The sequence below is a fragment of the Chiroxiphia lanceolata genome, chromosome 9 (genome assembly GCF_009829145.1).
Source record: "Chiroxiphia lanceolata isolate bChiLan1 chromosome 9, bChiLan1.pri, whole genome shotgun sequence".
Lineage (NCBI taxonomy): Eukaryota > Metazoa > Chordata > Aves > Passeriformes > Pipridae > Chiroxiphia > Chiroxiphia lanceolata.
This window is the reverse complement of record NC_045645.1, coordinates 14,528,849-14,543,774: the sequence shown is the minus strand read 5'-3', so window position 1 is coordinate 14,543,774 and position 14,926 is coordinate 14,528,849. Positions and strand designations below refer to the sequence as shown.

At 37.7% G+C, this 14,926-nt stretch overlaps 1 protein-coding gene across 2 annotated transcripts in view; it reads left to right on the top strand.

Annotated features, from left to right (window-relative positions):
* The window catches only part of SLC44A5 (solute carrier family 44 member 5), a 71,104-nt gene that overhangs the window by 19,649 nt on the left and 36,529 nt on the right, over positions 1-14,926 (top strand). For both annotated transcript variants that reach the window (XM_032697113.1, XM_032697112.1), the window contains exon 2: positions 13,395-13,443. In XM_032697113.1, coding sequence (XP_032553004.1) covers positions 13,395-13,443 — 49 coding nt within the window. The remainder of the gene's footprint in view (positions 1-13,394; positions 13,444-14,926) is intronic.

Here is a 14,926-nt window from a genome sequence, read left to right as displayed (position 1 = left end):
TTGTATTGTGGAGTTGCTGCAAAGTCTGTAAGCATTGTAGGAATGTTCCTACAGGGTTTTACCTTTTGTAACCATGTCTTCACTAATTCCACATACCTTATAGCTGATACACATCTAATGATTCATCTTCATGGGTTTTACTCCTATAAACATTTCAGTCTAGACTGATCATTCAGGACTGTTATTTATGCCAGTGTGTCTGTGAATTTACATCCAGGATTAAACTCCTCGGTTGTTTTGTTCTAAATTGATACACCAACAGTAATAGAAAACAAGTTCTGAATTGCATCACAAACTGGAAAATCTGCAAACCAGTTATAATAAACCTAGTTTTACACATGGAGCATAGCATGTATTTTGCTGTTGGAATGGAGGGGGAATCTGAGCCAGTTCTGTGCTTTAGACAGTAACTTGACACCCGCTTCTGCAGGAACAGATTGTTTCTTAGAAAGACTTTTCTCATAATGCACAGTGCTCTGTATAGTATCATTGCAAGTTAGTCTGTGTACAGGTTTGAGAATCACTGTGTGTCAGTTTTTACAGATATCTAGCTAATGTGAAGTCCTCTTACATCCAAAATTGTTCAGTTTTCAGATCACCATTCAAATTGTATTTTTTTTTGTCATAGCACCTAATAACAAGATGCATGGAGACATTATTTTCTGTAACAAAAATCTGTTTTCTGTAACAACGTCTCAATTGTGTATGTTGGAAATGCTGATAAGTTCCTTTGAGGAATCAAAACCTGTAACTAATGTTGGATTATTTATTTACTAATGGTCTTATTACCTAGGAATAGGACCTGGCTGAAAGAATGCAGACCAACTTGGCGTAACATGTTGTGCCTTTAGAAGTCTATAGAAACAGAAAACATCAGTAATCACAGTCCCCTTCTTTTGTCTGAGAACACATTCGGCTTTGTATAAAGTCAAGCTTTTGATTCCAGAGGACTTTTTTAATGACAACAAATTAGGGAATATAGTGGAAGTCTGTTTTTATTAATAAGTGGGGAAAACTTGGAATGAAGGGTCACTTCTGACCATTTTTAAGCAACTGTAAGGGATTTATTTGCTCAAATAAATTCTTAAATTACATCTGCCCATGTTATAGTTTTGTGAATATATTCACTGTTCCAGATACACAGAGCCATTGTTAACACTGCTAAGACTGCAGAACACATCCTACAGTAAGTGGCAGAAGTCTCAGAAATGAAGGCAAAATAAATGAAAATGTGTCTGCCTAATAAAATAATGGATCTAGTTAACATAGCCTTACAAACTCTACTTGTAACTGCATATCTGATGGTTTAAAAACAACCATGGAGAGCTGGTGCTTTGTTCATTATACCATACAAGTGTGCTATACAGAGACTGTACAGAAAGGCAGGCATTCATAATAATGGATCTTATATACAGTGTTATATAGTCATAAATTTTGACCTCTGTTAAAGCAGCAGTAGTCACGACTCACCAAATCCCCATCTGAATAGTTTTCATTATATAATTCTTTTCTCCCCTAAAGAATGTCTCTACAAGGTATGTAGCTATACAGAGAACAGCTAGTAAATTAGCAAGTGCCTATCGATACGGCTTTTTAATCTTATCTGTGAGTTACGCATTTTGTGGACAAACATATATGCCTAATCATTCTAAAGCATAACCAGTTATTTTTGTATTCAAATATCATACCAGATACCAGTAACCGAGTGCAAAATTCGGTCATGCATGTGGGCAGTTAGACTTTCACTGAAACCGTGGGTGCGTGGTTCAAACAGTGCCCTTTGTAACGGGAAAATAAAACATTTTCTAGCTTTTGGAAATGCTTTAAACTATCAACATACTTGTGATTTGTTAAATTGTCCAGCCTTTGTAGTGTAATTTACCAGTCGCTGTTCTGCATATATGATCTCTTGGTATTTCAGCAATGTTTGGGTAAACCAACCTTTCAGATTGTTGTGGAGGGTATTCTTCTAAGAGAAAATGTCTTAACAATGTTAAACATGCCTGAATTTCTGTTACGTTGTTCTTTGAGAAAAATTAATTAGTCACTCTATGTAACCATCCTGCTGCCACGTCTCTGTTTGCCTTGGGAGCTGGGGTGTTGGCCGGGCGGGGCCCAGCCGGAGCTGCAGGTCGGGCGGCGCTCCCGGAGGGGATCGGCCCAGGGCCGGCTGTCGGAGCCGTGCTGAGCCTGGGCCGGGCCAGAGCAGCGCTTGGCGCTGGCACGTCTCTTACTCAGCTGGGCACCCAAAGGGGATGCCTGAAGACCTGAACTAGGGCAGAAAACGTCTCGCTCTGCTTTCACTTCCTCAGTCTCTCTAAGCAAAAGAATGGTTTTATTTCAGATATGAAATTCAAGGAGGGTGGTGATGACACCCACGTAAAACGTGTTGCAACAGCTTGTCATGCAATAATGGCACCCAAAGGCTTGTTGAAGAAACTGATTAATGTTACTAATTCCCCAAGCTATGCAGGGAGGTTTTCTGAGTGGTTTTCTGTTTTCTCTTGTAATCGACCATCATAGCTGGGTGCAGTTTCCACACCAGATTCTCACAGGCTGGAGGGCTAAGAGTTTCCAAAAGCTGTGTATTAAATTACTAGAGAGAGTTTTTCCAGAGACTTCGTGCTACTTGGTATTTTACAGAGTTGTGTCTCCTTTCTCCCCAGAATAAAGGACTGTGGTAGTGGATATTTTTATATTCTATTGAAAAGCAAAAGTTGTGAGACAGTAGTTTGTTGAGTGAATCGGGATGTCTGGCTTGCAGTTTTAAAATTTTTTTTGTAATTCCTTAATATTATTCTAAAAAGTGGAACTTTATGTGTATATTTCTTTCAGTGAACACCCTGGTGTAATTTCTCCAGTTTTGAACTGACCTACACTATAGAGTTTTCATTCAAATGCTTCTACTTCAATAGAACAGGAAACATTATTTGTAATGCCACTTCCTGTACTACATTTGATCTAAAAGAAATTTTGGCTTTGCTATGTAGGTTTTAAGTGGAAGGTTCCATATAGGCTATAATAGTTGTTTTCTAGTGGGTGCTTGTTAGTATAAAATTAATAGGAATTAAAAGACAACTTAAAATTACCATTTGATCTTAGTTCTTAACAGACAATTGTGAAAATCTGTGGATTGTATACATTTTGAAGTAATTAATCATATAGGACCAAGCTTCCATCTTACAGTAAATTATAGTAATTATCAAAGGTGAGAGTTCACTAGAGTTAAATATTTTGTGAAATATGAACCTTGTGCTAAAGATTTAGTGGAATAATTTTGTTAGTCCCAAAAATGTATTGTAGAAGGATATTAATAGTCTAATTTCCACTTAACAATAAATTGTAACTTCTTCTAGAGATGAAGGTTATCTTATTTTACAGCTTTCCTTTGATTTCAGTATCAGACACATTTAATTTTGTAGTAATAGTGATAGGGGTTTTGTTGTGCTTGTCTGAAAAACCAGGAGATTATTTTCAAATTCCGATGTTCACCTCCAGGAATACAGTTCCTCTTGAAAGTGGGGTCCTGGTTGTAAAAGTGAACTCAGCAGTTGCTGGATGTGCTCAGCAGACACGTTGCCAGAGGGCTGCTGAAGTGGAAGGGTTGTACATGTGTACTACACCAGGAGCAGGGTAGTGCACACCAGGCACGGAGTTTCTGAGACATGAAGAGCCAGAAGGGGAGACAACGCTGAGGTAATTGTCTTTAAAATTTGGACAACTGTTATACTGTCCTCAAGACACAAGCTGCATTTTTAAATATTAAAAAAGGGGGGGATGGGAAAAGAAAGGATAGAATCTTATGCGTTTGCCTTCTGAGAACTGGGTAAGTAATAGTGACTGAAAAATTTTAAAATTATGAAACAACTTGAGACACATGATAGCTATGTACATTTTATGTTGGACATTTTACCAGCAAGTTACATTAGGATTTTTGATGTCTACCTTTCGCAGAGCATGGTAGCTCATTAGACAAATGTAGCTAACCAAAATTAGGCAGCCATTGACCATTCTTATTTTACATCAGCAGCCATTAGAAAAGGCTTGGTATACAGAGGAGGACAGATCTTCAAAATTATGCATTGCTGTTAAGGCTCTGATTAGTGCAGTTTCAATGTGGTTTTGTGAATTAGACACTGGTTTATTCATAAGGTTGGGGGTATGACTTTTCTCTTGCTTTCAAAGTAATTGAATGCATTTGTACGAATAAAATAGTGGCAGATACATGATGTACACAAAGTCCAGAATAATCCAGCTTTTGTCTCCTCCACCTGGCATTTTTGTATCTGAAAAATGTGTATAATTGCACTTTTTTTCCCCATAGAAACAGTGCAGTGATTTAATTTTTAATGGTAGATGCTGAAGATAATACTCTCCTTTTGAGGTTATGAAAGTGTTATTTTAATGATTTATAGAAAAGGTCTCGGTATGGTATCTGCATGCAGCATTTTGCAGCATAACAATAAACAAGAAGTTGCAATGATATGGTATAAAGCATTTGGGGTTACAGAGTGCTAAGAGAAAAAATCGTTGGGTACCATCTGTAATTCTAGATCAGCTGCAGTAAAGCAGCCTAGAAACACAAACTTCTGGCATTCTCTGATCCTGGGTAGGAAGCATCTGATTATTTCAAAACATTTCCTTTTTCTAGTTAAAGCATCATCAAAGACTTTATTTTAGATGCTGTTTTTCTAAGGCATGACAGCGTGTTTCAAAACCAAGAACCCTTTCTAGCTAATTAATATGTAAAAATGTTGGGAAAAAGAGATACTTAACAAAACAGTTGCATCAAACATAACTATATGATAACGGCTTGCTTTGATCACCCAGTCCTCTGGGCCCAACCTCACTTTGAAAAAAACATCTCACAGAATAGTTGAGTTTGCAGAGAAGTGCTCTTACCACACACTTTGTACCATTCCAGAGGCATCTTGGTAGCTCTTGGAAATTCCATGAAACTTGCATTAGTCCTGGGACAAGAAAGAAAAGGAAACTGGGGGACAAAAGAACAGACAGAATTCCATCTCTGAAGAAGAATTTGGGGGAACAGCTAATAGGGGCATTGAAATGGAAACCTTAGTGAATGTGTTTGTGGCCCAAACTGCTGGCAACCTATTGTTTGTTGTTTAGAGAAATGTAAAACCTCCACTAGCTATCAGTGTTCTTGATCGTGTGGCAGAATTTCAGTTCAGTGGTAATTCAGTTGTAGTACATTAACTGTATACGTTTTCAGTCCCCTTTCTGTGGGTAGTTGTTTGCCTGAGAGCCTGAGCCATCACTAATAGCAGAAGAATGTTAGGTGTGGACCTTGGACATTTGATCATATCATGCTGGTCAAACACATTTTGATGTTTTGTCTAATATTAAGTGAACATGGACAACATGTTAATTGTACAGTCACCACCAGGAAAAAAAATTGCACAATTTTTGGACTACCCCGTAGTCAGCTGGATGTGTGATGTGTTGTCATTCATTTTGTCTTGTGGCTATGACATGGTGGACATCATGTTTCTTTGGATAAATGACTAATTAGGACAATGCAATGATACTAATTTTAAAGTTTTTCATTCTTAGAATCTGATTTAGTGCTTGTTTTTTTTAGCACAGTAGAAAAATGGTCAGCCTTGTCCACTGAACTGTCACTGACCTCAGGATTCCCTGACAATTCTCTTTATACTGTATACATACACAGTGCACATGGCCTGGACTGCTTGGGAAGCAAAGGATGATGGGTAAAACTGATGCAGAACTACGTAGTACTTGGATCTTCTTGAAACCTTCTTAAACCCTTGCCTCTCACTATTTTTTGTTTTTCCCCCTCTTCCTTTACTGTCCTTCAGTAAGATTGGTAGCAGTGGCATTTGGGTTGTGAGCAATGAATGCCCTCAGCTCCGCTGGAAGGCAGTGACAGTCTCTTTTGAAACTTAGATTGAATGTGGATGGAAACTCATCTGCATGTAAAGATCTGTTTACTTGCAGTTATGTAAAGAAAAGGACACAAGATGACTTATTTGTCTCATCTGCCACCTCCTCTTTCCTCTTAACATTTCCATTTTTTGCAAGTCATGAGCCAGTATCAGTAGCACAATGGCAGTACTGGATTCAGCTGTCAGTTGGGTTTCAACACTTTGCCTGGTTCAGGAGGGTGCCCCACATGACCAGTGCCTCCCTCTTTGGCCCCTTGAACATTATGAGTGGTGGCAGACCAGAGACAAATAACCTGAGCAGAAGGGTCAAACACTGATCACAATGTAATTCCAAAACACACATTGCATTTGCTTTTGCCTTTCCAGAAAAAAAGGGGAATGTAATGAAGAGCTGATGGAGAACTGTAGGAAGAAAGGAACGTGTGGACACGGAAATGAGTTGGAAGACTTGTGTGGGAGTGATTAGAGAATGTAGATCACAGAACATTTCAGTGTGATGTACATAATCTAACCTGTGATTTAATATAGGATCAAGACATTAAAGCTCTAGTACAATTATTTAATGTGGTGATATTGCTGACTCACATTTCAATGTGTGGCATCTATTAACTGAGACTTTTACGCTCAACTTTTAAGAGTTAAACACGTGTAGTTGTTCTTAAAAAAAATATATCTGTCTGCATAAATGGCTAATAGGAAATTAAAAACCCCAACAAAACCCCACAACCCAAAGGCAGAAAAGTTTGTTTTGTGACTTAAAACTTCAATTCCATGTGAATTGTATTCATCCCCTCACTGGCTTTTCTGGCTGAAGGACCAACAATACTGTCATGATAAAAGATATTTCAAAGGCGACTATCATTTACTATGATTTATTACACAAGAGAAATCATAGGTGTGTTTTTATTATAATTGCAGTGTATGTGAGCATAACAAACAAGTTACACCTGAATTTTTCAAAGAGGGAAAAACTCCATATGCCTGTAAACCAGATACAAGGCTTGTTGGAAGAGTTGTTTTTATATTAATGCCAACCTTTTGACTTAATAGACTGCTTCAACACATTTGTGTCTTACAGTAATAATGTATTATTTTATATTACTAGGATCTGGAAGGCTGTGTCTGCATAAGGAATATTACATGTGACTTACAATGTAGCTTAAGTTTGCCTAAAAAAAATTTTTAAGTAAAATTAAATAGACTACTACTAAACAGCAGTACATTTCAAACATTTATTTGGGTTCTTTGCTAAATTAAGACTGTAAATCTTGCAAAGATTAGGCATTTATATGTGTTCAAGCACTTTCTGCTTCTGATAGGGGTAGATGAGTTGTGCAAGAACTTGTGTTGTTTTTTTTTTCTAGTCCTACACAGAATAGACAGGCAGAGGCATCAAAATCTTCATCTGATTTTTTAGAGAAACATAACTGGGATGAACCTCATTCAATCCTAATAGACCCCTGAGCATTTGTTAGTAGCCTACTTCGTTTTCTTGTCCACTTGTGTGTTTGAGCACTGAATTAGCAGCCTGTGTATGGTGCCCTAGAGGTGACGTTACTGCTGCTGAGGTCTATTAGAGGAATATTTGAATTACTTGAGTTTACAGATGTGCTCCAGTAGAGGGGAGCAGTGTGTACAACTGCAGCTCCAATGCCTTGCTAATAAAACCTCTGTTGTCTTAAAAAGTCTCATCTGTTCTCCTCATGGGCACATGTAATTGTTGATCAAACACCAAGGAAGAAATTTGAAGAAACTAATAGTTCTCAAACTGGAATTAGCATTTTATTAGAGTTGAGTAATATATGGCTGACCAAATGCATATTAGTTAGTGAGGATCTGTGTTTAGCACTGTCTGTCCACTGCCTTCTGTTCTTGTACTGTATTGAGATTTACTGAAGCAGCCTTTGACAGAGGTGAAAACTTGAGTAGGAGCTCAGTAGAATCAGTCACTTGGCTTCTCTGCATTTCTTTTTTTTTTTTTTTTTAATTTGTATAAGGGTGACAGGAAGCCTTGGGAGGTGGTTAAGTATGAGTGTTCAGTCAGTGGTTAATATTTTGCAGGAGATCAGTCTACATCTCATCATATTACTTTTACGTTCATTTACTGATACAGGTTATACTAAATAGCTCTTTCAGTAAACTTTAGAACATTGCTGCTAAGTTCTGTAATAACAAAATGAGCTGTGACACACCTATCACAGGCATCATTGGTGAACTATAATATGAGCTTATTCTTCTATGTCCTTGTGTACTATGGAGTGACAGGGCTGACCTAAAAATTTTATTTTTATTGTTCCAGGATGTAGTTCCGCCCTGTCTTGTAAATTATTGTAGGAATGCATATACAAGTGTACATGTGTCTCATTACAGAACTCCACAATTGGTGTTTTAATCCTATTCCACAGAGAATGGAAATTTCGTTTTGGTCACAGTCACCACACAGAGATTCTGTTCCTGGGTGACTTGAAAGGAGAGGTTGCCTCAGGCTTTTGTATTCACATGCTGACTATAATGCCTTGTACTTAATTTCACTATTACAGTACCTAAAGTAACAATGCTGAGACTTTTTACTGCTGACTCCTCTGTTCTGCACCTTTGTGCTGTGCAGAAATATAAAAAATATGTTTTATTATGAAAATAATGCAGTAAATTATTACTATTTCTACAGACAAATTTTCCACTTGACAAGATTGGAAATTTGATGTGCAGCAGACAGTTTACATTTTAGACTTGCATGACTTGAACTTTGTGGGACCTAGTCAAGTGTATGAGGAGGAAAGGTTTGGCAGCCTGTGGCACGTGAAGACTATTTATGTCATGGTAGTACAGAAGTGTAGCCAACAGTATGATACCTTATTCTCAGCAAATCATCAGGATTTTTTTTGGTTGTATTGGCTTCCATACGTTTATTTTACAAATGGTATTCAGATGCAGATGTTTCCCTTTTTGCTTATACGTTAGGTTAATAGTGTAGGTTAACACAAACTGATAAGAGTCATTCCTCTGTGTTCAGACTGGCTTGGGGAGGTGGGAAAGGCACTGAGTGATAACTTTCTATTCACAGAAAGGCCTGCCTACTTTGTGAATTTCTGTTGTGATTGGAGAAGTCCGTGACAATCAGCTTTATTTTTAAATCTATTTAAATAGTATTTTTGTGTATCTGTGCTTGCTGGGGAAACTGTGCTAGCAACACAGGAGTCCACGCTCAGTATCTCACACCGACAGTTTGCTCAAGTGATCCAGGTACAGTAACATGGATAGAGATGAAGAAAACTACTATGGAAAACATGGTAATTTACTTGCTTTCTTATGACAATTGAAAGCGCCTGATCTAAATCTCACGTATTTGAACTGTGTTATTTCAGTTGACTTTAATAGGCTTAGACCCAGCCTCAGATGGTTTTCTATAACTTCTTCAATTATTAGCAATATTCTAACTTTTTCTGGCATGACATTTACTAGTTCATTTAAATTGCACATCAAAGGTAAATTTTACATGTATATATAGTAAATTTTTATTTTAGGTAAGTAATTTAGAGGTGCTTTTTCAAATTACTACAGCAATTAACTTCAGATGCTGTTTGGAGTCAGAATTGGTAAATGAAATGAGCTATTTCTTGTAATGACATACTTCAACACACAAAAGTTTCCTATTATAAAGCAGTCTGTGAAATAGATCTGCCTCAACTGCAAAGAATGAATATAATCTCAGTTTTTAATCTTAGCAAAAAAAGTGTCAGTCATCCCTCACCGCTGCTTTCTTCCTTATGCCTACCAAACTCCTAACGCTTGGAATTTGCTTTCTAAATACACTTGGGCTTTTTGTAGCAAGGGTAGTGGTTTGCTTTTACCAGGAGCTGTATGGATACTAGTAGCATAAATAATTTCCACATCAACCCAAAGAATTTTCTGAACTTTTAAAGAATAGTAGTAATTAAGTAGGGAATTTGATATCTAATTCAGAAAAATGAGATGAAACAAACAGCATTTTTCTTTGTTCTTCCTTGAAACTGATTACAGTTGTGATCAACTGTGTCATGTTTTGGTAATTAATGTTCCAGGGATGCTACCTACTACTTCTGACAGTGAATTTTAGAGTATTTCTAATTTAGAATGTTGTTACCTTTTCCTCCCATATTCTGTAATGGATTTATACCAAGAGCTCAGTGACAAAGCAGTTTGAGCCATGTTGCACTGCACCACGCCACCATGAGCAAACCTCTTAGTTTCTTCTCTTTAAGCAGTCCCTCTATTCTCTCCAGTTTGTTTGTATCTTCTGACATTCTAGGTCCATGAGCTAGAAATAGTTGTTAATCTGAGGCCTCACGTGTCCCCAGGCACAAGGAACAGTGACTTCATGAGTCATGGTCACACTTCTTGAAAAAGTGATGCTTTTTTGCAGACATAGCTTGACTGACTCATTCTCTGTTTGTAGTATGCTGTAATCCTTTAGTATTCTTCTCAACAGTGTTTTTGAAAGCAATTATTCTATATGGATTTCTGAATGGAGTTTGTCTTTATAACTCTTGTCAGTTTACAAAAATAATTTTGAATTGTTGTTTATCAAAATCCACTTGATTCTGACTCCAGAAGTATTTTAACACTTGTCACCTGCCTAGTTTCAAAGTGTTCATTCTACTTCTTAGTTCAAATTTTTAAGGAAAACATTGAATAGCTTTGAAGGATAGGTTCCTCCGTCTAGTCGTGGGGTTGAGCTAACTGCTAACATTCAAGAGTGAGAACTTGCAGTCTTAATGGATGACTCAGTGAAAATGTTTGCCCTGAGAAGGAAGTAGACTGTAAGAATGAATTGTTAGAAATGGACTGAGGTCAGATAGAAAGAGTCATTATAGGATTGTATAAATCACATTTGTGTGAATGTCCTGTGCAGTTCTGGCCCTTCCTTTTTTAAGTGATTTATAGTAGCACTGTAAAAGGTACAGAAAGGGAGTATAAGCATAACCAAATCTATGAAATGACTTATGTACAAGAAACGTTTGAACACACTGGGACATTTGAAGATAGACAAGTAAAGGGGAATATAATAACTTGTAAAATTATTGGTAGCATGCCGTGGTGCCACATTGTACAATACAGTTATAAGATGACTGACTGCAAGCTTAAAACAGACAAAAGGAGGTAGTACTTCAATGGTTCATTAACCTGTAGTACTCTGTGATATAGGGTATTGCAGATTGTTAAAGTATATGCAAGTTAAATAGAGATTTATGAAATGAATGAGAAAGAAATTCACTCACAGCTATTAAATACAAAGTCACTACCTTTAGTTAAGAAAAGTGAGGTTGCAAATCTCTGTAATCTCAGTTTTAGGGAAATACCGTGATGTTTCTTCTCAGATATGGTCCCCCATACAGGATATGGGTACAGTGAATTTTTTTTGTGTGTGTGATCTGGTGTGACTGTTCTTATGTGCTCAGCTTGGGTGTCCTGTATGAACAATGAACAGAGGCTCACTCCAGTATGCCTTAAGGCCAGAACCTATCCATCGGGAGTGATGTTACAGACTCTGATTTGTTCCGGAGATAAATTATTTTGTAGAAACATTTGTTTTGTAGAAATTCCTGTTCAGAAAGGTTTTTCAATATATGGGTGTTGGCCCAGCACTAGGTATTGTGTATGGCACACTTGCTTCCTGGACCATGGTGGGCACCTGTGTCACAGCATTACTTCTTCCACTCCCTGGTGTTGCTGTCATACATCACTACTCCGAAGTTTCAGCTTTCTCAGTCTCTTCTGTGTTAAAATATGTTTGTTGTAGGAGTTTGTTAAGGTGGACCTGAACACCTCAGATGAAGGGCAAATAGAATTTTATTACCTGCTGTATTTATTGTACTGGTCTGTGTGGATTTTGATAAGGTTTTTCTGATATAAACCCAGAACAAAGCCTGGCATTTAGTTAATAAGTAAATTCTGCCTTTGAGAAGTTGCTGAATTCTTCTCTTTGAAAATAGATATTTTTCTATGGGTGGAGTAAGATTTAGGCTGGTAACACCCTTTAATACCAGGTATATTCAGAAGAGGAGATCCTTAAGAAGGCAGTGAAAAAGCACTCTGAAACAGTAATTTGTATTGCAGCATTGACATTTGAATGAAGAAGTAATTTTTCCTTGCATGAAGTTTGGTTCAGTAAATCTCCATAATTACCGAACTTAAAAAAAAAATCCCATAAAACTGAATAGCTATCTCCAAAAGGAAGAATCCAAATTCTGGTCTGCCAAATGGAGAACTGCTGCTTTCTTTTCATACAGTAGCTCAAAACTTGAAAATTTAAATTCAACCAGAAATTTTTGTTATTCTTTACCAAATGAGATTTTACTGTAATTCATCTTATTCCAGTCCACATTGTCAGCACAGATTGGTGGGTAAGTATTTGGGAGTTTCTTAATATAGGTTGCTTATGTGCAGAGTGAACTAGTTGGAACTGTGCTAGCCAGAATAGCCACATGAAAAAAATGTGTCACGTTTGACTCTTTCCATCTGTAAGGTCTGGCCAGATGTTACTGCCTGTTTCTAGGAGGAACTTGACTTCACCTTCTGGTCATTCTGAGATTCATAGAAAGCAACAGAGATGTATTAATAACCAACTTCAAAACTTGTTTTGCATCCTGCACCGGGATGTGTGGTGGGTGCACCCACTTGAGTTAGAGAAGGTGCTTGAAACACGTGCTCTTCTGCCTGTTCTGCAGCACTGTACCTCATCTCTGGCTTTGCAGAAGCTGCTGCAGTTATACCACCCATGCATGGTAGTGCAGAGCAAAATCAGCATGACATTTCTGCAGTCTCCATCCATGCTTTGTCATCTGATAAATCCAATCCAAAAAAGGCAAACCTGCATCTCTGTGTCTATAAAGTCCTGTAACCAAAGGAGTGGGAAGTAAGAAAACCCTTCAGGATTCTTAAGTATAACATTAAGTACAGACATGACTCCAGACTGTTCTTCTGCTGGTGAGGAATGCAGTGCTCCAAGGCAGCCTTGGCTGCAGTGACTACATTATCTATAAGTTCTCTTCCAACCCCTTAACATTCTGTGATTCTAGAGAAGAATCAGAAGGACTTAGCCTGTAACTCCAGTGAGGTAGGGACACTCACTCACTGTCAAACACACTTAGCATGTGACTGTGAGACATAATCCTTGTCTCAAATATATTGTGAACCCTGCGTGTAGGTGTAGTCATAGGATATACAATAAAGGTAATTTATCATGTGGTAAATGTAAGGCCCTCAATATTTTTAAGATAGAAGAAAAAAAGCTTTGATCTCATGCACAAAAGCTAGGTAATTATATTGGTGAATTACTGATACTGCCCAAATGAAATTATTAAAAAAATCCTGATTAAATAGGAATATGTGGAACATGTTTTTCAAATGACTGGTGTTAACATCCCTGTCTGAACAGATTTTTTTAAAATAAGGGCATGTTTTTATACTGTTTTATTTTAAATGCAGGTGAACCAAGGAAATTTGACCCGAAGTTCAGAGGACCTATTCACAACAGGTAAATATTGTTGCTCATTCTGTTACATTCTTTTGGTTTGCAGTCAACAATGAATAAAAAATTTTGTTAACAAAACTTCTGAATTTGATTCTGCATGTCTTCTAAATCCAGGAGATCATTTTTACTCCCCTTGAGGATGCATGATTACTGGGGAGTATTAAACTGTGTGCTCTAAAGTTCTTTCAGTCTGAATGCCAGTTCTGTGTGCCTTGCGTTGACTAGTACCTGCTGTCTCACCACGTGCCAATATAAGTAGGACCATTTCAGCTTCTGTTATGCTTTGGGGTGCCACAGCCATGTGATGCAGACTGTCTTGTTTCCAAACAGCACAGGACTGGACCCTGTCACACTTTATTCTTCACTTTGCAGCTGGTTTTCCTGCTCCCGTAGTCACCTCACCAGGGGAATTAGTTTTCTCCAGAGAATGACCTGGTTGTGTGCCATGACATTTGTACTGTGGCTGGCCAGCAGGTAAATCCCTGGCAGGAAATCAGTGGTGTTTGAGAGTGACAGCAGTGAAGTACTGTCAGTGATGTGTCACTGTGCTGTCACTGCTGCTACTCAGCCCTGAAACCCTTACTTGAGTGACCAGTTTTTGCATGCATGAAGAGTATCTCTGAAGTGAGTGACACTACCTAGGGTTCTGTGGACAGTTGGAACCTGAAATACTGCAATTCAGTAGTATTTTTTTGAGCAGTCTGTTGCTGTGCCTTTCACATGCATGAGGAGTGCTGAAACTGGTGATGGTATGACAGGGAACTTCGCTTGTTTGTGCTGTTACTGTTTGATATAGTCAGTAAAAACTGGTTTTGCACTGTGGCTTGCTGTTGCATCTGTGTAATTGTTTCTGTATAGTGACAGCAATACAGTACCTGCAATTCCAGGTATATTTATGTGCTATTCTAATTGTACATTCCACAGTGTCTGCTTAAAAACTCAACCAAATGAATACAATGCAACACTACTATACCACCACATGTGTTCAGTGCATTTTATAATGCTTTGATGAGATAGTATTGTTGGAAACAATATAGAAAAGTTCAGTTCCCTAAGTATTAAGTGTGGGTTCATTGTGCAGCAGACCACAAGAAAGAGGTAGGTACATTGATGCTGATTGACCACAAGAAAGAGGTAGGTACATTGTTGCTGATTGACCACAAGAAAGAGGTAGGTACATTGATGCTTATTGAGCATACATGCAATGAGGAGCACTTGTGTTTAGATTCAATATCCATTTCTGCAAGATACTCAAATGACTTGCCTGACCTCTTAAGGTGATCAGTGCAGCACTGTGCAGTACACTATAGACATGACCTTGAAGTAGTTTAAGATTATTATTGATTTTTCTTAAATACAATGAATGGAGTTTTCTTAATTATTTCCAGTTACTAAGATTAAATGATTAGGAAACCACTCTCAAGAAAATAAAGACTATCTAGTTCCTATGAACAAAATGCCTTTTAAGAAGATACTTAAAAGAGTT